General features: G+C 41.0%; 2 protein-coding genes across 4 annotated transcripts; one reads left to right on the forward strand and one right to left on the reverse strand.

Moving 5' to 3' along the window:
- The first annotated feature begins 139 nt into the window (after window positions 1–139).
- elovl5 (ELOVL fatty acid elongase 5) lies at window positions 140–14,826 on the forward strand. The gene is made up of 8 exons (XM_042066774.1): window positions 140–413; window positions 1,243–1,303; window positions 2,296–2,483; window positions 7,772–7,849; window positions 8,044–8,215; window positions 10,903–11,027; window positions 11,571–11,705; window positions 11,877–14,826. Exons 2-8 carry the CDS (start codon window positions 1,246–1,248, stop codon window positions 12,003–12,005), a joined length of 885 nt encoding a protein of 294 aa, XP_041922708.1. The 5' UTR covers window positions 140–413; window positions 1,243–1,245; the 3' UTR covers window positions 12,006–14,826.
- A 691-nt stretch (window positions 14,827–15,517) lies between these two features.
- fbxo9 (F-box protein 9) lies at window positions 15,518–23,825 on the reverse strand. Of its 3 annotated transcripts, none has more exons than XM_042066771.1 (13): window positions 23,662–23,825; window positions 22,836–22,910; window positions 22,235–22,366; window positions 21,967–22,024; window positions 21,761–21,860; window positions 21,374–21,504; window positions 20,328–20,442; window positions 18,624–18,742; window positions 18,305–18,395; window positions 17,182–17,277; window positions 16,795–16,888; window positions 16,555–16,691; window positions 15,518–16,039 (listed from the first exon to the last, which is right to left on the reverse strand). In XM_042066771.1, exons 1-13 carry the CDS (start codon window positions 23,662–23,664, stop codon window positions 15,931–15,933), a joined length of 1,260 nt encoding a protein of 419 aa, XP_041922705.1. In that variant the 5' UTR covers window positions 23,665–23,825; the 3' UTR covers window positions 15,518–15,930. The 3 variants fall into 3 exon arrangements, with proteins under 3 accessions (XP_041922705.1, XP_041922706.1, XP_041922707.1); XM_042066772.1 differs by lacking the exon at window positions 23,662–23,825 and adding an exon at window positions 23,367–23,620; XM_042066773.1 differs by lacking the exon at window positions 23,662–23,825 and adding an exon at window positions 23,138–23,158.
- Between the last annotated feature and the right edge of the window lie 592 nt (window positions 23,826–24,417).

Consider the following 24,417-nt stretch of genomic DNA (forward strand, 5'->3'; position numbering starts at 1 on the left):
CTTCTGTTGGTTTTATTGAATTATGTTTAAACATACTTTAAAGTGGGCATTTGTATGAGGGCGATTGCTTCACTGACTTTTTTCGTATTATGTTTCACTACTGTCCTTGCTGTGCGCGCCTGCTATGCACACAGCTGGAGCTGTAGCCTACTACTTTAATGTATCACTGATATAAATCTACAATTGAGTTTCAACGATCAGCAACCTATCACTGCCAGGGGCTGCAATAAAACCCTCAGCATCAGCTCAAGGTAGCAGCCGTCACTGGTGACGCTTAGGGCACCGGGCCATTTCGTTCGTGTGGTCGTCCTTCCCCCTACAGCGATTGCGTTCTAACCACCGAGAGAGAGAGTCGAGTTGACAGATTTGCCCTGGGATTGAGCATCCAAGGTTACGCATCCAAAAAGATAAAGGTATGGCGATATTTTATTAACTCTAGCGGAAACATGCTTTAGTCGAACTGCTTTGTTAAATAAAAAAAAAATGTTGCTAAATAGGATGATATGGACTTCTAAGCCAGTTTTCTGATGCCCACTGTAAACGTCACATTAGGACGAGCTAACGTTATGCCGAAAGCTAATATAAGTGAGATATGACACGTGATGCTGAATATGACCTCTGTAAAATAAATGAAGGTGAAAATAGTTTGTTTAAAGCACTTGACTATTTACTTTTCAGCTGAGGGAAATACATAACTTCAGGAGGTTTGTATGACTCCAGTATCCGCATTTAAAAGGATGGTGTGTCCCTGATTCGCCACCAGCAGCTGCAGTATCAAATCAATGGTTATTCGTGAGCACCATATGAGCACAATTCGTACCAGTTAACATTAATTAAAACGAAAAGGCGTAATAATAAGTTGTTTTAACCTATAAGCTGTTGTAGCAGGTTAACTTTAACTGGTTGTCTAATTTCCCTCAATTGCAATTGTTATGTTAGTTTGTTGGATCTGCTCAGAAGTTTGTGAGCTAATGGGCTGTCAGTCAGGCAGATGTCTTCAGTGTTTGTTTTAGTTTATTTAACGTTACTTCTAGTAGGCTAGTGTTTGAGAAAAGCGTAGATCGATGCCAGTAGCCTACATTTTTAACTGTCCTCTTCATTAACTTCACTCTTTATATTAACTTATGCATACTTGCAAATGAAATCTTTTGATGTCAACGTTATGTATTTGGAATGCACTGCAATGTTTGTGTTTGCTCACCAGTGAAAATATGCACCTTTTTGTGTTCTTTCATTTCTTAGGGGATGGAGGCATTCAACCATAATCTCAATGCATATATCGACTCATGGATGGGTCCAAGGGGTAAGTCAACTGTAACTGTTATCTTCTGTACAAGCTTGTTGCCAAATGTTTAGTTGTTACATTTAGTACAATCCTAATCTCAGATATTACACCTATAATGATTTATCTGGATTGCTCCCATTTATTCCTAAAGTAGCAAGAAGATGAATGGAATCCGTTTTTTGCGAGGGGGTGGGTGGATGTTTGTGTGAGGCAGTTTTCCTCTCCTCAAATCCTAGAGTAATGAAAAGTTGTTGCATTACATTTCATATGGGCTGTTTCCTATATTGATTTGTCTGTCCTGAGAAATCTGGATGTGTAAGCCAGTGTTCATGTGGTTGCCAGTGATTTAAATACCTGCCAATACTCTCATGGTCAGAGCATTTCATTACAGGAACAAACGAAGGATCTTTTTTACATTTGCCATTTGTAGAAAATCAATCTCCATAAATGTCTACATTGATCCCAGTTCTTAATAAACACTAAACAAGACTGCTTTGGTGCAATACACAAGAGATGCCAGCTAGCTGAACTGGTCAATTTTTGAAGGCCTGAAATGATATGTGAGATGATTCGCCAACTTTGTATTATGTCAGAAAGCTTCCGTCCCACCTTCTACCATGCTGTGTGAGTTTTTGTTTCTCGTTCCCTCACGCTGCAGAGCCCACTGATACATTTGTCTCTGGTCTGCAGCGCTAGAGAAGCAGGAGGAAATACCGTAATGGACTACTCTCCTCATTTAAAGAAGACTACAAGATGTCAAATTCAAAGGCAAAACAAAAAAAGCAATCACACAGTGCAAAGACGAATTGGACGGCAGCACTTGTAAAGACTTTTCTTTTATTGTCTCCCACTGCATTGAGAACACAATACAAGATCAGCTATTCTGAGTGCTGTCCAAATTTCTTTCTTTTTTTCCCACTGCAGCAGAGTTTGCTGTATTGCAGGTATTAGCAGTGGAAAGGATGCATAGATTACAGCTTCTCCACCCCTCCCCCCTTTTTTTACCCCAGACTCCCGAGTGCGAGGATGGCTGCTGCTGGATAACTACCCACCGACTTTTGCACTGACTGTCATGTACCTCCTGATCGTGTGGATGGGGCCTAGATACATGAAGAACAGGCAGCCATTCTCCTGCAGGGGGCTGCTGGTAGTGTATAATCTAGGCCTCACTCTCCTCTCCCTGTACATGGTCTATGAGGTAAGCTTAGGACAACACTGTCCACGTGACAGAGAATGTGTTATGTCAAAAAAGTGAAATGATTATATGTAATGGAATCTGAAAAAAGCATCACATGGGGAAATGTCACCAATGTATTATTCTCAGACTATCCTAGCAACATCCAGGATTTTGTGAGGATGGTATCCAGGATGTTTTTAGGGAATGGTATCCAGGATGTTGCTAAGATGCTATCAGAATCTTAAATTGGTGAAATTTCACCAGAGAGGGTTGAAACAGAGCAGAAATGAAGGATTTTTGATTTCACCATGTGATGGGTTTTCCTAGATCCCATCACATATTCTTTCATTGCTGCGATCCAAAGTGGCTATATTGTTTATGGTTTGTGGTCCGTGGTCCGACATTTTTGTTCAAAGGGACTTACAATGACCTCAATAAACATTACATTAACATTAAAATGAAGTCATATGGCCTAAACAAACACAAAATAGACTAAATAGAATTTACAGAATGATGCCAATTACTATAAACATTTACAAACCGTGACTTACCGTGACAAGATAAACAGTTAAGTCTTTTAGGCGCTTTTTGAAGATCCAATAACCATCACTAAAATTACAAACATTAGGTAAATCATTCCACTAACAAGAAATCACAGAAGAAAAGAGTCTTGACTGGCATTTTAATGTGGATGGAAGGCCGACATGACAGATGCTCATCAGATGACTGCAGCGGATGAGTGGAGACCAAGGGCTGGATCGTGGAATTAATTTAGCAAGGTGCAGATTGACTAAATTGTCCTATAAACCAGAGTGAGGGATTTGAATTTCATTCTGGCTACTATATCTGGAAGCCAATGAAGAGTAACTTACAAAGGAGTTATGTCTGCTTTGGCTGATTTAAAGACCAGAAGTGCTGCTGCATTCTGAATCAGTCCCGGCGGCATGGGCGGGCTTTGGGGGGCCAGGCCCGTCCTGGAGGTCATCTGTGCCCACCCTGGACGAGCTTGGCTGCTACAACCAGCCCCAATCCCATAAATTGATTTTGAACACTTATTAAATGTAGGCCTATATTATACGTTTGTCAATCTAGCAAGTAGCAAATAAAACTTGTAAAATCTGTATTATTCCGTAGCTAATCAATCAGGAACATTAGGTAAGCCCACCTAAATGGAGAGGAGGTTACGTGGCGCAGTCTACTTCACTTCTGCACTAACCCCTGTCATCCGATGACAAATAGGCTATGCTTATCGGCTCGCAGGTAGGCTATATCTCATATCGTAGTTCGTAGAAGTAGGCCTAGTAGTTTATGGGTTTGTTTGATAGCGTTAACCTTTACTGTTTTTTTCTTCTGACCTTGTCGGAGAACAGGGAGCTTGTTACCACTCCAGGGCCGAAGTTATCCGTAACTTCGGGGCTAACTCCCCAACACTCCATCTGAAACTGGTTAGCAAATGAACGAGGATTTTGGTTTTATCTGCGGATTTATTTTTGCATTATTTTGAATATGACTAGCTCCAGTCCCAACAGCACGTCTACTTTTTCCACACGCATCTCAGTTCTAACACACATATCCCCTCTCGCTTTCTCTCTCTCCATCCCTGCGCACGGGGCTCTCTTAAAGGAGCTGCACCATTTTACAACAATTGCATCTACATTTTCATATTAGAATGTTTTGTCAAGTGTAAGCTAAGCTTAAACTACCGTGATCAATTTAAGTTCCCGTGCCCCTCCTGGAAAGGTGTAATGCCCGTCCGTGAATTTGTGTCTGCCGCCGGGTCTGTTCTGAATCCTCTGAAATGGTCTCACTACACAAGCTGGAAGGTCAGCTAATAATGCATTGCAATAGTCCAGTTTGGAAAGAACCATGGCTTGCAGAAGAAGTTGTGTGGTACATTGTGTTAGATACGGTCTGAATTTCCAAAGGTTGTATAGGATAAACCGACATGGATTTGAGACTGAGGATACATGCTTAGAGAAATGGTGACTCATTAATTGTGACACCCATATTATGTGCTGTTTTAGCAGGGGTCAGTGAAGATGAACCAAGCTGGATGCTGATCAGTTGGGGGATATCTGTATTAACTGGGAATACCAGAAGCTTCTTTTTGGAGGGGTTAAGCAGAAATTGTAGTCATGAGGTAGGAAAGACAGAATTGAGTATCATTTGCATAGCAGTGATAGGCAAATCCACGGGAGCGAATGTGTAAAGGGAGAACAGAAATGGCCCGAGTACCAATCACTGAGGTACGCCTGTGGTAAGGTCATGAGACTTTGATAGCTGTCCTTGCCAAGACACACTGAATGAGCATCCTTTGAGGTTGGACGCAAACCAATTAAGAGCCTTCACAGAAATTCATAGCTCAGATAATGTAGAGAGGAGAATGTCATGGTTCTCTGTGTCAAAGGCTACAGATAAGTCAAGTAAAATTAAAACTGACAACTGAGTAAAGGCTTTAGCTACTTTCAATGCTTCAGTCACAGATAAGAGTTTCAGTAGAGTGACCGACTGCTTAGAGTCTAGGTTGCTCTGAGATAGGAAATCAGAAACGTGCTTGAACTCCACTTTGTCAAGAACCTTTGACAAGAAGGGAAGAGAGACAGGTCTATAGTTCTTCACATCAGCTGAGTTGAGTTTACCTTTCTTGAGCAAAGATTTATTCTTTGCTTGTTTTAAAGAAAAAGAAACTTCTCCAGAACTGAGTGATGAATAAATAACATCTGTGACTGCATGGGTAGTGGGTGTGATAGATTACAGAAGAGTGGATGGAATGAGATCCAGATGTATAAAGAAGACATAGCAGTATGCGTGGGCCCTAGGGCGTAAACCCGTGTTAGTAGCTTACTCGATGAGTTGAGCAGCAGCAAACCGTTGATGATGTGATTGATGTGTTGAGCATGTGAAGGCTGTTGGTGATCTGCACCCCCCGCTATGTATAGTTTTAATTCCTTTGATCCTGACGTAGAACATTGAACAGAACAGCAGTTCCCTTAGGTACAGCTTAAAACAGTGAAGATACAAATCCTCGGGCTTACTATGTCTGGACTCAAGGTGTGTGTGCGTTGGCGGGGTGCAGTATTGTAATGATTGCAAGGATAGTATGACACAAATTATGGAACGCATTGAGCAAACAACCAGGACTGTTTGATGGGTGTGAGCTAGCTGTTGTCTATGTCCCTCATTTAAGTATTAGCTGGCCAATCCTGAGGTAGATTGATGGGATCTGTAGCTCCCAGAGGCACCACTTAAAACAGGAGGGGCTGTTTCCTACACAGCTGGATAGTCTGATAGGCACAACACATCTGCCCTGGTTTTCACTAGCGCCTGCAATGTCCTGCATAGTTGGTCAAAATCTCTTGCAGTTTTCCTCTTGCAGTGTGCGATTTTTAAGATGGCATGAAATGTTGCCATATTGAACAGGTCATTATTAACATTAACATTGTAGTTTTTAAGTTTTTATTTTTTTGAGATAACCTCCAAATGCGTCAGCATGCACGTACAGACATGTGGACATTGGATGAAGAAACCTCCTTAAATGTTCCACAACGTTGACTTAGTGGACGTGTGTGGACATGATCGTAACTCCTTGCCAAAGGTTATAGTCTTAAAGTTTAAAGTCTCCTGTTGCGCTAATGTCCCTTGTGTCACATCTGTTCCACTGTTCCCTGTCTGGACTGCTGTGATGGCTGGCACTGATGTGGGTCACTTATTAAACTCATATCTGGGCACCGTCTCTCTCTGGCCAACTGTTGGACTTTTGGCTCGGACTAAAGGATAGCCAACATGGAAACTTACTGAAATACACAGTATTCACAGTGGAGAGTTGTTGTGTTTTTTTTGTTCCATCTAAAAAAGACAGGGATGTTAGTTTATTTTATTTACTGTGCGTACTACTGTATACGCACACTAAATTAAACTGTAAAGAAGAAACTTGAAAAATTGATTGATTTCCCATGCCTTTAGTTCAGTTAATATTCTAGATGAGTTAGCCTTTTTCTTTCATTAATTGATAACATTGATTTTTATCTTTATCTTGCTCATTTATTTATTTGTTTGTTTATTTAAGGAATTTACTTGTTTACACATTTGTATTCTTTTGCAGTGAGGCTTATACAGCTGTGCTGCATACTCTACCTGGAGCAGTAGGCTATCTGAATGATGAGCTCAATATGACCTCAATTTTATGTTTTTAAAGATACTGGCATGCTGTTCCATGCCACTGTTGCAAATCTGGCATAGTCGTTGGTCCTTTTAGAGGTCACCTGTCCTAGGGAATCAGCTCAGTGCAGCTTGGTGAACCTGAGGGGGATTATTCCACACAACAGCAGGGCACATCTGCCTGTCCTCCCACCGTGTGCCTGGTCTCTCTCTCTCTCACTCTCCCTTTGTACTCTGTGGGGGCTAGCATGGAACGCTAATCTCATACCTACTGCCATCCCCTCTCCAAAAGCCCCAGAAGTCAACACATTAGCGTGACTGCCACACTCTTTGTTTACACACCACCCCACCTGCCCCGCATCGACCCCAACGTTATGTCACAATTCAGAGAGTTAAAATTGGATTTCAGGAGATTTTTTTTTAATCATTAGAGGATGACCTTGATGCTCTGATACAAAGCATTTTACATCCTAAAGTGGTCAAAGTGTTTAGACAAAGACACCATTTACAAGTGGCATCAGTTTTGGGAGGATGGAGAAGAGGGGGGGCATTGCACTATAACAATACACAAAGAGGGATCACAAGGTCAGGGGAGAAATTGGGTGGGATCTTTTATCTGGTGACAAGGGTTCTGCTCAGCAGACCACAAATAATTTTTACAAGCTCCGGTCAGACATGGGCAATATTATGCAGTGCTGGATTAGCCTGGCATACTATCTTTCTCAATATACTAATCTATTATATTTTAATAGGATCATTGTGCATCCATGCAAGTCTGTCTCACATTCCCATACCCTTTAACACAGCAAAAAAGTCACTGAGCCCAGAATATATGGGTGATTCAAATTCAGCTGTTGCCTCCACAATAACTTCAGTGCAGACTTGAGCTACAAGCTGCTCCGCTGTGAACCCTCACATGTTCATAAATATGCAGACTATTTAGTCATAGAGTTACTCTACATAGAGTAATCCAAGCTCTGCTTTAGCATAAAGGTGATGGAGTCTTGCTGCAGTGTAGCGCTGTGATGTTGTCGAAAGTGAGCCGCTGCTTCTTATTAACTCTCACAGTGACTCCACTACTGTGGAGTTTGGAGCACTTCATTATGGATCAGCTCATTATGGTAGTGCCCTAAAGATTTCTCCCTCCACAGCTTGTGACGGCAGTGTGGCAAGGAGAGTACAACTTCTTCTGTCAGGACACTCACAGCGCCAGGGAAACTGACAACAAGGTAATCATGGGACAGCAATTTAGCAATGATTTCATATGCTAATAGCAAGCTGGATGGAGGCCTATGATTGTGATGAGGCAATTCCAGTACAAGCTGTATTTGCCGAGTTATAACTTGCAATTGTTCCTGTTGCATCCTGGTCACACTGACAACACTATGATTGCATGCTTCTGTCTCATGCTTCTGTCCGTCAGATTATCCGAGTCCTGTGGTGGTATTATTTCTCCAAGCTGATCGAGTTCATGGACACCTTTTTCTTCATCCTGCTGAAGAATAATCACCAGATCACATTCCTGCACATCTACCACCATGCCAGCATGCTCAACATCTGGTGGTTTGTCATGAACTGGGTGCCGTGTGGACACTGTAAGTGTTTTTCCTTCGTCTCTGTTGCGTTAGAGCAGGAGTGGGCAAACTTTTTGGCTTAAGGACCACTTTGGGTTTTGAAAATTGCCCGGCACACACACACACACACACACACACACACACACACACACACACACACACACACACACACACACACACACACAAAAGAAATTCATAGCATATCATTTAGTATCAAAAGTAATTTTGTTTTAAAATAATAATTGCTTAAAAAAATATTGCTAATTTGATGCTGTTTAACAAATGTATAAACTGTGCACTGTCGCTTTAAGAACAATTCGCGTTCAGTTCTCAATGAACTTCTGCCAGCTCTGCTCCGCTATGGCTACTGCTGTACCTATGGCTGTGCCCTCTCACAGTTTATAAATGGTCGGTAGTGGGAACTACTGTTGCCTTCATGATTTCCTTTTAAACGTTTCTTATAAGAAGGAGATATCAATTATCAACAATGGCAAGCCAGCTGGAACCTGCTGCTCTCTCCCTCTCGTGAGCGCTCAGACGCGTTCCCAATTAGGAGTAGCAGAACGTTCAAGTTAGACCAGCTGCAAAGGAGATAACAAAGAGTAGGCCTATCATCTCTATGTAACATGATGTTTTGACATTGACATTGTAAACGTTCTCTAAGAAGAGTGAAAAGCAGTTTGCAGTAAAGCTAACCAACGTCGTCTATCGTAGGAAAAAACATAGCGAGCAGCCTGATAACCAAATTAAATGCTCGGCGGGCCGGATTAAAGAGCTTGGCGGGCCGGATCCGGTCTGCGGACCGCAGTTTGCCCACCCCTGCGTTAGAGTAACACAAGGAAGTGTGTGTGAGTGTGAGTGTACCAGGTTGTGGACAAATTCATTCCTACAACAGCATATTGGATGCTTGTTCTGCATGCTTTAGAAAAAAACAATATCTGGAGGGACACAACATACGATGCATCCAAATGAATTATAACTGGGTTCTGCTTATTTGCATGCTTACTTAGGGGGCAGCCGTGGCCTACTGGTTAGGGCTTCGGGCTTGTAACCGAAGGGTTACCGATTCAATCCCCGACCCAGTAGTAAAAATGTGGGTGGGTTGAGCACTGCTCTCCCATGCCCACATCCATGGCTGAAGTGCTTGCTTGAGCAAGGCACCTAACCCCTCACTGCTCCCCGAGCACCGCTGTAGCAGGCAGCTCACTGCTCCGGGTTAGTGTGGACTTCACCTCACTGTGTGTTCACTGTGTGCTGTGTATGTTTCACTAATTCACGGATTGGGATAAATGCAGAGACCAAATTTCCCTCACGGGATCAAAAGAGTATTTATACTTATACTTATACTTATATTATGTATCACAGGGCAAGCGCAGGTCACACTGACATGGAAGTATATCCCGAATGATCTGGTCAGCAATGTCATAGACATTTGACCAATGTCATAGACAATTGTTTTACTGATTTATACAGAATGCCCAGTAGGAAAACCCAATCTAAGGGCGCATTTCACACTGGGTGGAAACAGATAGCATCCGAACTGCACTGAAGTTCTAACAAACTGTACCCCAGACCCCCGTTTTCTAGCAAAAATCACCGAACCATCCGTCCAAACGAACTCGGGTCCTGGCCAAACGGACTAATGCGCCCTAAGAAACAAATTTTGTTTTTTTTTAGATTTCAGTATTCGATAGGCATGATTGGTATCCTGAGCACCAATGGCAAATATGACTGATTGCTTATCATTAAATTGATTGCTTATCAACATTCATATAACTCTGATCACGGTCCTGAATAAAAATAGGCTTGACTGTTGACTCTTGACTGAAATCTGACAGCCTTATAAACATTCCAGTTCAAACACAGAAACCCAGATAGGCTAACCCAAGACTGTGATAGTACTGGTATGCATGCCATTCCATTCCATTGACATTGAAGCACATTTTAAACAAACAAATGAACTGTGGAAAAAGGTGGAAAGACGAGTCACATGCTGAAACACATTGGTAGCTTTTTATCAGCAGCATTAGGGTGGTGTTTGATCGAGGGAGATGAGCACTCTGAATATCTCCAGACGACCATCAATCAGTGCCATTGCTGACCTTCTAACTTAAAAATAAAATAATTAAATAAATGTAGTGAAATGTTATGAAACCATTTAAGTTGAGTACCAAAGGTATTGAAATTGCCCATAACTCAAATGTCTACATTGATGGTACTCTAAGGTGGAGTGATTTATATTTGTGTATGCACATTATACAGCAACTGCAGCACAGTTTAAGCAAATGGAAATGTCTCGATATTGCATCAAGGTCTCTTATCTGAATATAGAAAAAGGCTGTCAGCTCTCTCCCATTCTCAGAGGCCCCTTGGGTTATTTTTGTCCCTATTAACGTAGAGGTGCTAGGTCAGCGTCCTCTTCAAAAATATCTCACCACGATTTTTTTCCCCAAACATGTATCTTACTAAGGTCTTTATTCCAGTTTTATGTGGATCAGGATCATCATGTTTTTTTTTTACTGACTAACTACTGTTCACATTTAAATGACAGAATGGTCACAGTGACCTCTCTGTTTCCGACTGCTGCTGCTCATACTCTGCTTGTGAAATATCACACAAAGACCATAGTAAAGTTATGCATTTAATATCTTCTATGACCTGATTGTTGCTGTTGGTTCATCGGCTGTGTTCTGCTTTGCCTCTGGCAGCGTACTTTGGGGCCACACTGAACAGTTTCATCCACGTCCTGATGTACTCCTACTACGGGCTGTCGGCCATCCCGGCCATGCGGCCCTACCTCTGGTGGAAGAAGTTCATCACCCAGGGGCAGCTGGTGAGACAGAGCCCTGTGCCCTGCACACAGACAGACTGAACGTTGCATCACCTTCCTCCCTAGGCAACTGTCTTCCAAACATGATCATTCACAAGAATTGGATTATGTGATATTGCATGTCGTCTGCGGCCATTGCAAGCTCTGTGTTTTGAAATTGCCAAATCATTGGCAGACACTAATGATCAGTTAAGGGCCAGTTTCTGGGGTCTGGTTTCTCAGTATAAGGACTGGATGTGACTCAACCCTAGCGTTGGAGACTAACATAGAGGCAGCTTTGTGGGTAACATAGAGGCTGATAATGGGTAGGCAAATGTGTTTTTATTGCTGTGTTTGAAGCCCGGCCATTATCATCTGTAAGCTTGAACACGGCTTTGTCTTGGCCTGACTCAATAGTGGGTTTGCGGCTACAGAGAACTTCAATGAAGACCTCTACTGCAAAAGAGATGGTGGTCATAGATAAGGCTTAATCCATGTTTAACTACTAGCAAGGTATGATCTACTCATCATTATGTTTTAAGATGTGTTTCTCATTTTTGTCTTCAGATTCAGTTTGTCATCACCATGGCCCAGACGACATTTGCGGTGGTTTGGCCGTGTGGCTTTCCCATGGGCTGGCTTTACTTCCAGATATCCTACATGGTGACAATGATCTTCCTCTTTTCGAACTTCTACGTCAAGGTAAGAAGCATAATCTAACGGGCATTCTCTTCACAATATGCTATAGTGCTAGAATGCAACACTTGTACAATCCTCAAATGTCATAAGAAGACTGGAACTGGAACTGGATTTGAAATTAAGGTATCTCTGTACTTTAAATGAACTGTTATATTTTACCTTTTTCATTTGCAGACTTACAAGAGCCACGGCGTGTCCCTAAAGAAGGACTATCAGAACGGCTCAGCAGCCACAAAGAATGGCCACATGAATGGAGTGGGCCCCACAGACAGCAAAAACTACAGGAAACTGAGGGCTGATTGACATCTGCTCCGGGCCCATAAGCAAACCTCACTATCTTCACAGTAGTGCATATCCATACAATATTGCTAGGAAGCAGTGCAAGATTTCTTATCAGGAACCCATAGGAGATATATGCAGACTTTATCCACTGTAGAAAAAAGCCAAAGCCATTTTGATCTTTGAGACTCCTAAAGTTGCACACCATGACCTGTTATTATTCATATTGAATCAAAACACATGACCGCTGAGATTATGCAGAGTTCTAGCATGGGGAATCTTCTGATGAGGGTCAGTAGATACATTTCCTTTGTGCAGATTAAAGATTATAATTTTTAGTTTATATATTGATGATTGTTGAATACAAGTATTAGTTTCTTAGTCTGTCATGTAACCAGCCACTGACATAAGGGTTCTATTTGATAAATTCAGCCTCAATATTAAACATAAAGCAAATGATCCTTATAATAAATCAACAAAATACACAAATACAACAAATTGATCCAAAATGGGATGTCACAACACTAGCGATTATCACAAATACATAATGGCTTCCTTAAAGCTTGCTTAAACCTTAAACATGCAAATGCATGTGTTATCCAAATGAGTGACTAGATCAATGAGAAAAAAAAGGTAAGGCAAAAATTACTTTTTATTTCACAATAGTGCTTACATAAATGAATGCCCCTCCCTCTCCAAATATGGCAACAGTAGGATGGGTAAACCGTAATACCCTGAATGAACCTGTAGTTTTCTTGATGTGGCTGCAGTCTTAAATCAACAACTGTTTACCTCTCCAGCTCTAACATGCCCTTCCTGTGCAAAATTCAGCGCAGCCAATTTATTTTCTTTCCCCCCCTGAATGTTTGCCTGCTCTGAAACATTACAGATTGTGTCTTTGTCTGGAGAGACGTTTTGATGAAAGGCTTAGGTTTAGGAGACGACATAACCAAATATTATCAGACAATATTGTTAATTTAAATAAGAGTATTTTGACATTCCCCCCCAAAAAAGTCTTATCAGCTTCTTTCAGCGAGTTCCACTGCACTCCTGAGGCTGAAATGAACATTAATCTTATGCATTGATGATGACTCAGGAAAACCAAGGGTTCAAAGCCTGTAGAGATGATAGCCATTTTTAGCATCTTAGGCTGATGGTTGCAAAAAAAAAGTCACATAGCAATGAACAGAACTACAAGGTCTTCACATGTGTGTGTGAACCAACCTTACGTTCAGGTTTAGCAGCAATGGCAGTTAAGATGGCTGACACTGCTGTTACTGTACTTTTGTACTGTGTTGATGCGGTTTTGAAGTACCACCGTTTCTGTAATATCTCACCATGTCCAGACCTAGCATTGTGAATGTTGACAGTATTACTCCCCTTGTCCGTTTCAATGTGAATGTACACTACTTCACCCTCTTGACTGCAATTAAATGGCAAGCCTCCCAAACTAAACAGAGTTTGGATGGGGTTGTGTATGTAAGTGAGGGACAACAAGATTCACGCTTACAGTATCCAGTCTGCAGCGTACTGAAACTTTGTGTTCTGTCCATATTTGACTTCTGTCTCTTTGTTGTCCAGATGGCCAACCACAAAGTAAACTTGCACTTGAGTGTATGTGTGTCAGTGTGTATGCCCTAAATTCACGCAGTGACTAGTCTTAAGAAGGCAAACCAGTGCAGGGCAAAGATCTCTGTAGCTGCAGCAGTACATCTGATTATTTAAAATCAACTGGTTGTATGAAGGGCAATGTGTTATAAGTACCCCAAACGCACATAATGTAGTGGAACCACAGTGTGAATATTTACGATACTTTTATACTCTATTAATCCAATGGATGGGATTAGAAGAGATAGATTTAGATTTGGTCACATCTGATTTGGTGGACATATGGTCCAATATCTCAGAGCTAAGTTCAAATTCATGGGCACAGTTCAAATCCATGGCAACTGTAATATGATTTATGCACCAGCTATTCTAACCTGCCCATAGCCTTGCCATTACCCCTTGTTTGTTACATGTTTTACAATGGCTTTTCTGTCATTGATGAATTCCATTCCATTCCTCTCTCACTGGAATAACTGGTTCCCATTCCTTTATTTATTTAGTTGCCATTTTCTGCCCTATAGTTTGACCTAAATTTCCCCTGGGCAAACCAGCCCAATAATGTTATTCGCAGTTGTGTCACTTTCCATTGCCCTGTGAATATTGCCTTAATAAATGTGTTCAGTGCTGTTTGACTTAAAATCAGTCATTGCACACTGTATTAAAAATGTGAATATGCTGTGCTGTCCATATGCCTTACTACACTATTGATAATTTGGCAGCTAATGAGCATGAGTTGTCTGATTGAATTTTCCAAGGTATTTGTGCCAGCCAATCCAATCACTGAACACAAGAACACCAAGAGCAATAAGTAATGTTATTGCTGTCCATTTGGACCCATTTTTTTTCTTCCAAACTGTAACACCCAAATGTATTTGAAAAGTGCCACTTTTTTAAATTGTCTAGACTGTTCTCTGTCCACACCTCTCACAGTAATCCATGCTTTGCCACTCGGATGTAATTACATAACACAACAAATTATATTCTAATTTATTTTCCTTTAGTTTTTACATGTGTTTGTCTTTTATTTATTTACCTTTGAATGAAGACTAATTTATGCTCAATGGGCTTCAGGTATTAGTTGGGCAACTAGTCCCCGCATCACACCAGCTTCTTGTCTGTTAGCTCACCACATATGGACCGTACTCAGCTTTCTACAAGTACAGTTAAAAGTTAAAGTTAGACACCTCATTGTTGGACTGTTCTGTCTGTGAAGTTTAAATAAAGGTGTGAGTATGTATGGCTGGTGTTGTTTCATGTTGATAAGGTGTTGATGCTGGGAAAACACACTTCAGTGGTCACCTTTCAATCTGTGCAGAAGCCTAGAAGATTAACTGCTGTGCCCCACCAAGCAAACTATTCTGTTTTCTAGACCACAGAATTTTTTGGAAATGAGAGAACCCAGGGAGGGCACTGGCTTTAAGATGCACTCTCCTGCCGGATCAGTAGGTTTAAGAGGCGGCAACCTCATTACAGTACATGGAATACTAGCTGCAGCTATTGATAAGCTTTACTAGGAACAAGCGTGCAAATCATGTAAGAGTTCGGAAAGGCCTACATAGTGAAATACAGTCATCATATTAACAATACACTGAAAGCAGCAATAGTGGCAAACATCAATAAATGCTTCATCCATCAATGTTCCAAGATAACATTTTCCCTAATCTAAATCTCTCAAAAGTCTACAGACATAATAGAGCATGTAATACCTGGATTATACGTGTCCTTATTGTAAGGGGGAAAAACTAAGCATTAAATAATGGAGAAAGCGGCAAATGAGAACAGAGCAACTAAGTTCAAAACCTTATATACACATTACACAAATTAACAAAATGACCCCAACATTTTTAATATAGATATAGCCGTCACTGCGGGCAACACCTGTTACTGTACTATTATCCTACAGAACACCAGAAAGAAGAGATGTATTCATTTTATTGGTCTTTGATGATCTCTTTATTCGTGTGATGTACAGAAAGTAGAAGAATTCACAGAACATTGTGAGAGCATTCAATATCAAACCAAGTGAACACACACAGATGCAAGCATGACATGATGAGCATGATGGTTCTTTACTATATAGCGTTCTGTTGTGTGGGAGATTTGCATGTCGATCAGTAGCAGTTACATCTCAGTTCAGCATTATTGATTCGAGTACATGGGCTTGCCAGGAACCAGTCCTACAGGTACAGCAAGCTAAATATATTCACAAATACACAGGAGTACATTCATCAATATTGTTACTTAGCTGGGAAGCAAGGACAGGTAAATGGATATGTGTTGGGGGGGGGGCTGCACACACCTGTGGGTATTTTTAAGTCAAACGTGCATCCCTTTCACTAACCTACAGGGGGCGCTCAGAAAACGCAGTATAGCTCTTCACACGAGCAAAGAACAGGGGCGTGTACATTTTATCCATGTCGAAAGCTGTGACGACTGTCTCTCCAGTCGATCTAGAAGAGATGAAAAAATTCAAAGAATAAAAGAGTATTACTTGTGGGTAGTCTCACAATTAGGTTATACAGTTTGTTTCAAAATTCAAAATGTTCTTGAAATTGTATTATTTGTGTTTTTCTCCATTAAAAACTTGGTTCATGGCAATTGGTCAAGGACCTCGCTGTAGATATTTGAAATACTATTTCAGTAAAGATTATGCAAATCCTGCACTTTTTTCCAGCATCACATTTGTAAGTCATTGAATATCAAAAGACTTTGCTAGGTGAACAATCCGCTTATTATAAGTTTGTTTACTATCAAAAAAGGTGAAAATGTTGCACAGTGTACCTTTAACTTTTCATCAAACACAAGTAACAAATCCATTACATAAAGATCACACATTGTCTGGGTTATGCTTAACTTGTGAAAGCATACAAAGTTTCGCATGTGAAACAGTTTGTTTCCCTGACCAGGTGTGCATGCTGTATCAAGGGCTGAGCAGGGAGATTTGCAGAGCAAGCGCCTGCTGTACCTGTAGACGATGTGGCAGGAGTGGTGGAGCCACACAAGCTTGTTGAAGCGCTGGCGCCCCCCAGAGGACAGCTGCAGCCCCACGTGGAAGCTATGGTCTGCATCTGTCGCAGCGTTCCGCCTGCATAGCCGGTTCTTCTGTCATGTGAAAACACACGGGCAGATTTGAGATGGTCAGAGGGTGTGCCACTACAAAGCACCTCTGAATAAACATCTGGATGTCCCGTCTGCCTCCACTTACCTCCTCCTTTCTCTTGGTGACAACAACAAAAACTTTGGTTTGATTGTCTGTGTCTTGAGATAGACGGTAATGACCAGAAAGAACAGAGTCCGCCCTAAACGGACCAGTGAGATACAACTTAGCAACAACATACCACTGATTTAGAGGCAGCTTACAAATAGGATACATGTTAATAATGACAGAGTCCACTGAGTCCTAGGGGCCCTAATTTGAATGATGGGCAAAGTCTAACTAAAGCTAAAGTAAGCTAAATGAATTAGCTGATTTAACACTATGGGCATTAAGCACCAACATTGATGAGCCAGTTCAACACTCATGCCATGGAGTAGCTATATTTAATGCTTAATGCTTGTTGCAAATAAAGTTCAAAGTAAATTCAACCCAAACCTTGTGTTGCTGCTTCGCAAACGAGGAACAATGACCAGTGGGTCATCTGGAGTGGTGAGCATCGTCACCTGACCATCTGGAAAAAAGCGCAGGTACCTACAAAAACAAACAGGTAAGAGATCAAGCCAAGCATTTCACAAAACCTAGGTAAGGGATTAAGCTAAATGTATTTGCTCACAAATCAAAACAGACTGTCTGCCTACCATATGGTTATTACTTTAATTGTGATAGCCTTATAATTATTAACATACTCGTTGTTTGCTTCTTTTGTTGAAAGACGTTTGATTAATAATCTAGGCCTACTAGTCGATTGGAAAAAGAAGGGCAATTTTTTTTCGAAGGGGTTTCCAGAATTCGGTTATAAAGCCAATATAAAGGTATACAGTCATACTATGTGCATCTTTGCAGTGGCAAGCGCTTTCTTAATGATGTCGCGTGCCGAGATAAGAAAGCATTCACATGTGAGTGCATACGTAGATTTGCATTCAGTTGGTCCACCACGCCTACTCTCGCTGTTTTACAGAAATAGCCGTGTTCTCTTTCAAAAAAGGAAAACTTTATTTCATTGCTAGTCTATCAAAAGCGGTTGTTCACTTTGTGTGAATGACGCTATTTTCTTTTAACTGTGGGCACTTTGGAACAGAAACGAAAACGCGGACACATCCTGAATTACTTACACCTGGCTTGACATAGTCGCTCCTACTCATCCTGGTTTGGCGTTAGTGAAACGAGTTGAGCTAGGTTGACCAGACAAACCTCGCTTTACCACTTATCTTGGATGTCTTAATTCTGCCTTTGTGAAATACCCCTCAGGTATACCAAAGACAATCCAAGTTAGGTTCACATTACCAGGCTGAAGTGACTTGAATCTAATTTGAGTAACTTGTGAACGTAGATCGAATATATTTACATTTACATTACATATATTCATTTAGCAGACGCTTTTATCCAAAGCGACTTACATTTATCAATTATATTACAAGGGCCATTTTCCCCAGAGCAACTCAGGGTTAAGTACCTTGCTCAAGGGCACAACGGTGGAAGCCGGTAATTTTAGATGTGAACCATCAAGAAAGGTAAAAATCGAAGAATGAGGTCTGTAATGTGGTGCAAGTCAACCTACCGGTAGTACTCCACTTGATGCCAGGCCCTGTAGAAGCCATCCAGAGATTCCTCTCCTTGTCGGATGTACGAGGTTTTGCTGATGTACAACCCTACAGGATTAAAAGGAAAAATAAAAAAAAATCAATAAAGTTAATCTGTGTGTTTTTTTTTTAAATGCTATTTTTTGATGTTTGCTTTGTCTCTTTTTACACATGCTTATTGAGCAGCAACACACTCATGTTGTAGTTGACTTTGTTTTCTGTGGCCTTCTAATTACACAACTCGCATGAACAAACAAACCAAAATCAACAGTCATCTTCTCCAAGCTCATTATTTACCATCGAAGCGCACGCGGGGCTTCTCTAAGAACATCTCCCTCCAGGAGGAGAATGGCAGCATCTTGGTACAGCTGCGGCCCCAGACGCGCAGGCAGGCCGAGCGCCAGATCTCTGGGTCCCTAGAGAGCATCGAGAACCACACTCTACACTTTACACGCACTTCAGACATCACTCATTTAGCATTACACACACACTCCTGACATCACACACTTAACACTTTACACACACTCCAGACGTCACACACTCAACATTTTACACACTCTCCAGACATCACTCACTTAGCATTACACACACACTCCAAACATCACTCACTTACACACTATTTCTGGTAGCCACCGAGGAGAAAGCGAGGTCTAGGGCTGCAGCTATCGATTCTTTTTGTAATCGATTAATCTAGCACTTTATCGATCGATTAATCGGATATTTTTTTTTTTTTTTTGCATTTTTAAACAACCAAAACAAATAATGCATAACGAAAACGACATGGCTGTAAAATGATCAAGCAATTGGCACAGAGGTATTAGTCTAACTCCAACATTTGGCTCCAAAACTAAGCCCATTTATTGCAATTTACCCATTTAGTGTTTATAAGTGCCAGTGCTGTAAAATTGCAGCCTCTTGTGCATGACTTAGCTGGGCGAACAAAGCTGTCCATACTATGTTGTGAAGTGCTGGGAGGGAGAAGAGGGAAAGCAATTTAATGTATTGTAATATGCACAACAAGTTTCATGCTGTAATCTAGACCTGACATCAAAGTAAATATCTGTTTTATGTAGATTTCTACACCTGCAGCATTTACTATTAGGCTACTAACAAATAATTTTACCATTAGGCTACTAAAATAGCCTACCATTAGGCTACTAACAAATAATGTTACCATTAGGCTACTAAAAAATATTTCTAGGGTGAGCCTATTTGCTATGGTAACCTAGCAACCTGTGTGTGTGTGTGTGCACGCGTGCGTTGCCTGAGGAAAGATGAGGATGCATGTGTGTATAAGGGGTTCTTTTTTAGGCATAGCTAGGCTACTGTCTCTCTTGCAATTGAACATGAATAAGTTTACTACTTAAAAACATCAAAGCTAAACATTATATCACGACATCGCTACAAATACAGTATGTGAATTAAATCAGCCAACATCAATGTAGGTTATAGGCTACGTAGATAGATGATGGATAGGCTAGATAGATTGATAGATAGCCTACTTTATTGACGCTTGGTGAAACAGCATGGAGTGGATGTTTTCGGTTCAGATGCTTGTTCTTTACTTGAAAACTTTAGACATTCTCTGCCATTTATGGACCATCTTGACTCCGCCATCGCACCAGCTAAATTCAGAATGTAGGCCTCATCACGATTTACGCGCTAGTGGTGTGCTTCCTAAACAACGGTCCGTGTGGAACAATCAGATCCCTGCGCATATAGTGCGCGTCATAGGTTAACGAAGCTTCGAGCCAGGGTTTTTGCCTCGAGTAATTTTTGTAATCAAGTTATTCGAGTAACTCGATGAATCGTTTCAGCCCTAGCGAGGTCATCATTGGATATATTAAAATAACAGGATTAAATCTCAAATCCATTTGCATTTTGATGCAACTCTGTATTCCTAACTCTGCACTTCGGTTTACTTTGTCACTGTGTTGCACCTGGTGAAAACTGGGACAGGGCAGAGGACACCTGCCTGCCTGGCTGCCTGACTCAACCCACCTGGCACAGAGGTAGAAGCCTCGGCAGACCAGAGAGAGCTGTTCAAGTGCCCTCATGTCCAGATCACTGGACACCACCCAGCGGAAGATATACATCAGCACCTCTCGGGGCAGCACTGTTAAGACAAAAGGCAAGGCAGCTTAACTCGTATAGCGCATTTCAATCTTTCTTTCTTTATCCTTATAATTAGACACCTATGCACAGGAAAGTTGGGCAGCTAAATGCATTTTCACTTACTTTTTTACAACAGTAACTCTTATGTATGTGACAAATAAAAATGCTTGAATCATACATAAGGCAACTCAATGTGCTTTACATTATCCAAAAGCAAAACACAGGAGGAATATATCTCAATATAACACACAAACACATATATAACACAAAATGCCACTGAATAACACAGGAGGAATATAACACAACCCTTTTGACAGGGCAGGGCAGAGATTAGCTTTGCTAAAGGAGATTTTAAGAGGGGGCTCCAGACATACTTTAACATGTTGTGGCATGTAGGACCTCCTAGGATAAGGAACCTTTATGAAGGGACATGGATAGTGTTTCGTACTAAACTTAGTGGGCTATGTTTAAGTCATAGTATTTAAAAATAATTTGTAAATGAATAGGAAATAAAAATGATGCAATGATTTCCTTCATCAATAAAGTATTTGTGTCTGTTTGATCAATCTTACAATCTCTACAACAGGACTGACAAAATCGCCCATCAAACTCACATTCCTTTTTCACTTGCATTCATGTGAATATGACAACACCAATAACAACACATAGTTCCACATTTAAATGTTGTCTTTTAGGTGAAGGTAAACATCTTGCATAGTGTACCTTTAATGTTTAGAACATCTATCACAAGACAGAGAGGAGTTACGAGACCATAACAAGAGGCAGATGAGGAGATGGAAGAACATGAGATGGAATCAAGAGAACTGATATAATTACATTATCCCCAATCCCATGTTGATGTTCATACAACATATCTTTCCCAGTACACCCCTGAACATGGGAAGAGAGGGACTAAAGCTTATTGGCTTTACCTGAGATGTGCACCTGAGACAGCTCCATCTCTGGCTCACATATTCTCTGGGAAGAGCCAGGCAGAGAAAGCTTCTGCTGGAAGTAGGCGAGGAGGTCGTCTATCTCACAGTCGCTCTCACTCTCCTCTAGGCTACAGAGAAATAAACAGGGATTGACTTGAGTGACTTGACTTGACTTGACTTTGAGTAAACTGTGGCTTGACTTGTCAAACTGCTGCATACAACCAGTGTTCAGTGTACTTCTTTCATTTGCTGCGCAAATCAACACAGTTCCCTTGAGATTACCAATTCTGGCAAGGGTATGCATGTCTTTGCAGCTACATTTATAAACACACTATCATATTCAAATATCAAATGTAATGCAAGTAAATTTACTAATTCACTTACTAAGATCCTACACCTTCATCTGGATCAGGTGAGTGGGTGTAACTGATCTTATACTCGATGTCTGGTACCAGCTGCATGGCCCGACGATAGTACTTGATGGCTACAGATGACCATAACAATCAGTTAGCATTTTGAACACATGGGAAAGATGGCCTTTATTATTGTTGGAAAATCTGACTTATGAAGGCATAGAAGGTATAGAATACCTTCATAAACCGATCCATTCTGCTCTTCCTCAACTGCTCTTAAAAACAGTTCTCTGGCCTTCAGGAGAAGAAGCGAGTCAAAAAACAGCAACATATTAAATATCTGATTCATGTACTTGATGCAGTAGTGTAGTGCATTCGCTTTAAAGTTAAAGTTTCTGAAGTTTGCGTCACTGGTAATTCATAGTAAGATGCAAGCATTCAAATCAAACACCACTATTGTAAGACAGATTGCATGTAACTAAAGGTGTGCTGGCAGGTAGTCTACCTTTTGCTCCCTGATCAGTTCCTGTCTTCTACGTAGGTCAGCTGCTCGAGACAGGTCTCTCTTCAGCCCCCTGGAGTCCATGTTGGGCAGAAGTTCGGACATCCACTGTGCTCGAAAAGCACTAAGCTCCAACTACAATATGGAAAAAGGGACTACATGTGTTTCAACTCAAACATTTCAAATAGGTGTTTTTCAACTCAGACTAGTTCAGACATTTGAAATATGTTGGTGTGACATCTGGCTGAGCAAATGCAGTCAGGCCCCTACAAACACTGGGCCCCGCCCGGGGCTTGCAAGGTCAAAGAAATGTACAAAAAAATAAAATAAATAATAATATTTGAAAAAAAGGTCCAGATTACAAAAGTTGGAGGACCAAGATAGTGTGAGCCCTCTTCCATATGTGAACATGTCAATTAAATCAGACCAGTAGTTCAGTTATGTGAGTGGACACATAAACACGCACCCACACAGATGGACAGGCTCGATTACAGTGCTTTTGATACCATATAGAAATCTGGAGTAATAAAAATGTTTTTTGGCTTAGAAGACAAAGGAAAGCGTTTCAAGTTTTTCTCAATTTCAGGCTCTATAGCCTACTCACTTCAAGATGAGGGTCATCGGTGTTCTCATCCTCCCCCTCTTCGGTGCCACCTTCAGAATTCTTATTGGATTCAGCCTGTTTTTAAATTAAATAACCATTTAGTCCCACATCAATTTTACACCATAGCTATGAAATGTGAGTGCTGCACAAGCTTAAGAGAACAGGTAAATATGATTCAAGTGATTTAACATCAATATGCCATACCCTTTCCTTATGACAGGCCAATACTACAATGTTAACTAGGCTATTATTGGTTATTTCGTTATCACGCCGATATTTCAAAGGAAGGTGTAAGTATATACCTATATTTTGTTTATACATATTTTCAGAACTGTACCAAGTATGCGAGACGCAGAACATGCCAAAACATTCGTTGACGAGTTTATTGTGTTATAGTTGCAGGCATTTATTCTGTTAGCTTTAGTTTGCTACTGCCAAGTGTAGCCTACACTTGCACACTGAGTAAGATGACTTGTTTGTGTAATGTTATAGCCCTCAGTGATGTCAAACTCATGCCAGTTTATAGCATACCTTTTGCTAATTTTTCACACTTTCAATGACCACCTATGCCCATCAGTCATCATCTAGAGCATCATATATTAGGCAATACATATGTGCTAATCAGGCAAGCACTTTAAAGCGTGTTTACCAAAGTTAAAAGTGACCTGATGATCGGTCTTAGCATTAGAGCATTAGCTGCCCTAGCTAGCTAATGTCAGACACGTCATGCTAAGCAGTAGGTGTGAGCCTGCAAAGGCATTAGCTTGCTAATCGTTACTGGCTAACTTTGGTAACTAACGTAATAGATAAAAATGCAATGTACAACCATAGCTGTTTATCCGTCAGATCTTGTTCTAAGGTGTACGAAGTGTCCCTTCAGTTAAGTGTTTACAGTTCACGGTCAGAGAAGCGGACGATACTACGAGGGAATTTACGGGCTCGCCAAACAGCAGCCATTTCGTAGGGTGAAATCGAAGAACAGTAGCTAGGCTAAACTAGGATTCAGACTTATTTGGTGTTGTTTGTTCACGTGGTGTGGTCAAAGATTACGACAGCAAGGAAGGCGGAGTCCACCGTTTGATTCACCCTTTCCTTTACCACCTTGTAGGAAAAGTACTTGTACTACTGTACTTGCAAGTAATACGCTTTGGATAAATTCCTAAAATATTTGTCTCAAGGGCTCTAAAATGTGTATTTTACAACAAGATGTTTTAGGCCTGTGCATAGACATATGGGCCTGTGGTTTTTAACTGGTGGGTCGGGACCTATTTTTTACAGTCTATGGTCGGGACTCGAAAAAAGATCCAAAGCTGCCATCGTTGCCATGTAAGGAGATCTGTATAATTATAAGTATATATACTCTTTTGATCCCGTGAGGGAAATTTGGTCTCTGCATTTATCCCAATCCGTGAAACACACTCAGCACAGCAGACATCCCAACCTGCAAAAAGTCATTTCAGGAAGGTATCACGAACCCCCCCCCCCACCCAAAATACAGATTAATATCCCAGATAGCAAGGTGACATTGATATGATGTTGATTTTCCATCCAAATCATCATTTTGGTTGAGATTGAAATCTCA

This window comes from Alosa sapidissima, chromosome 16, assembly GCF_018492685.1.
Source record: "Alosa sapidissima isolate fAloSap1 chromosome 16, fAloSap1.pri, whole genome shotgun sequence".
NCBI lineage: Eukaryota > Metazoa > Chordata > Actinopteri > Clupeiformes > Clupeidae > Alosa > Alosa sapidissima.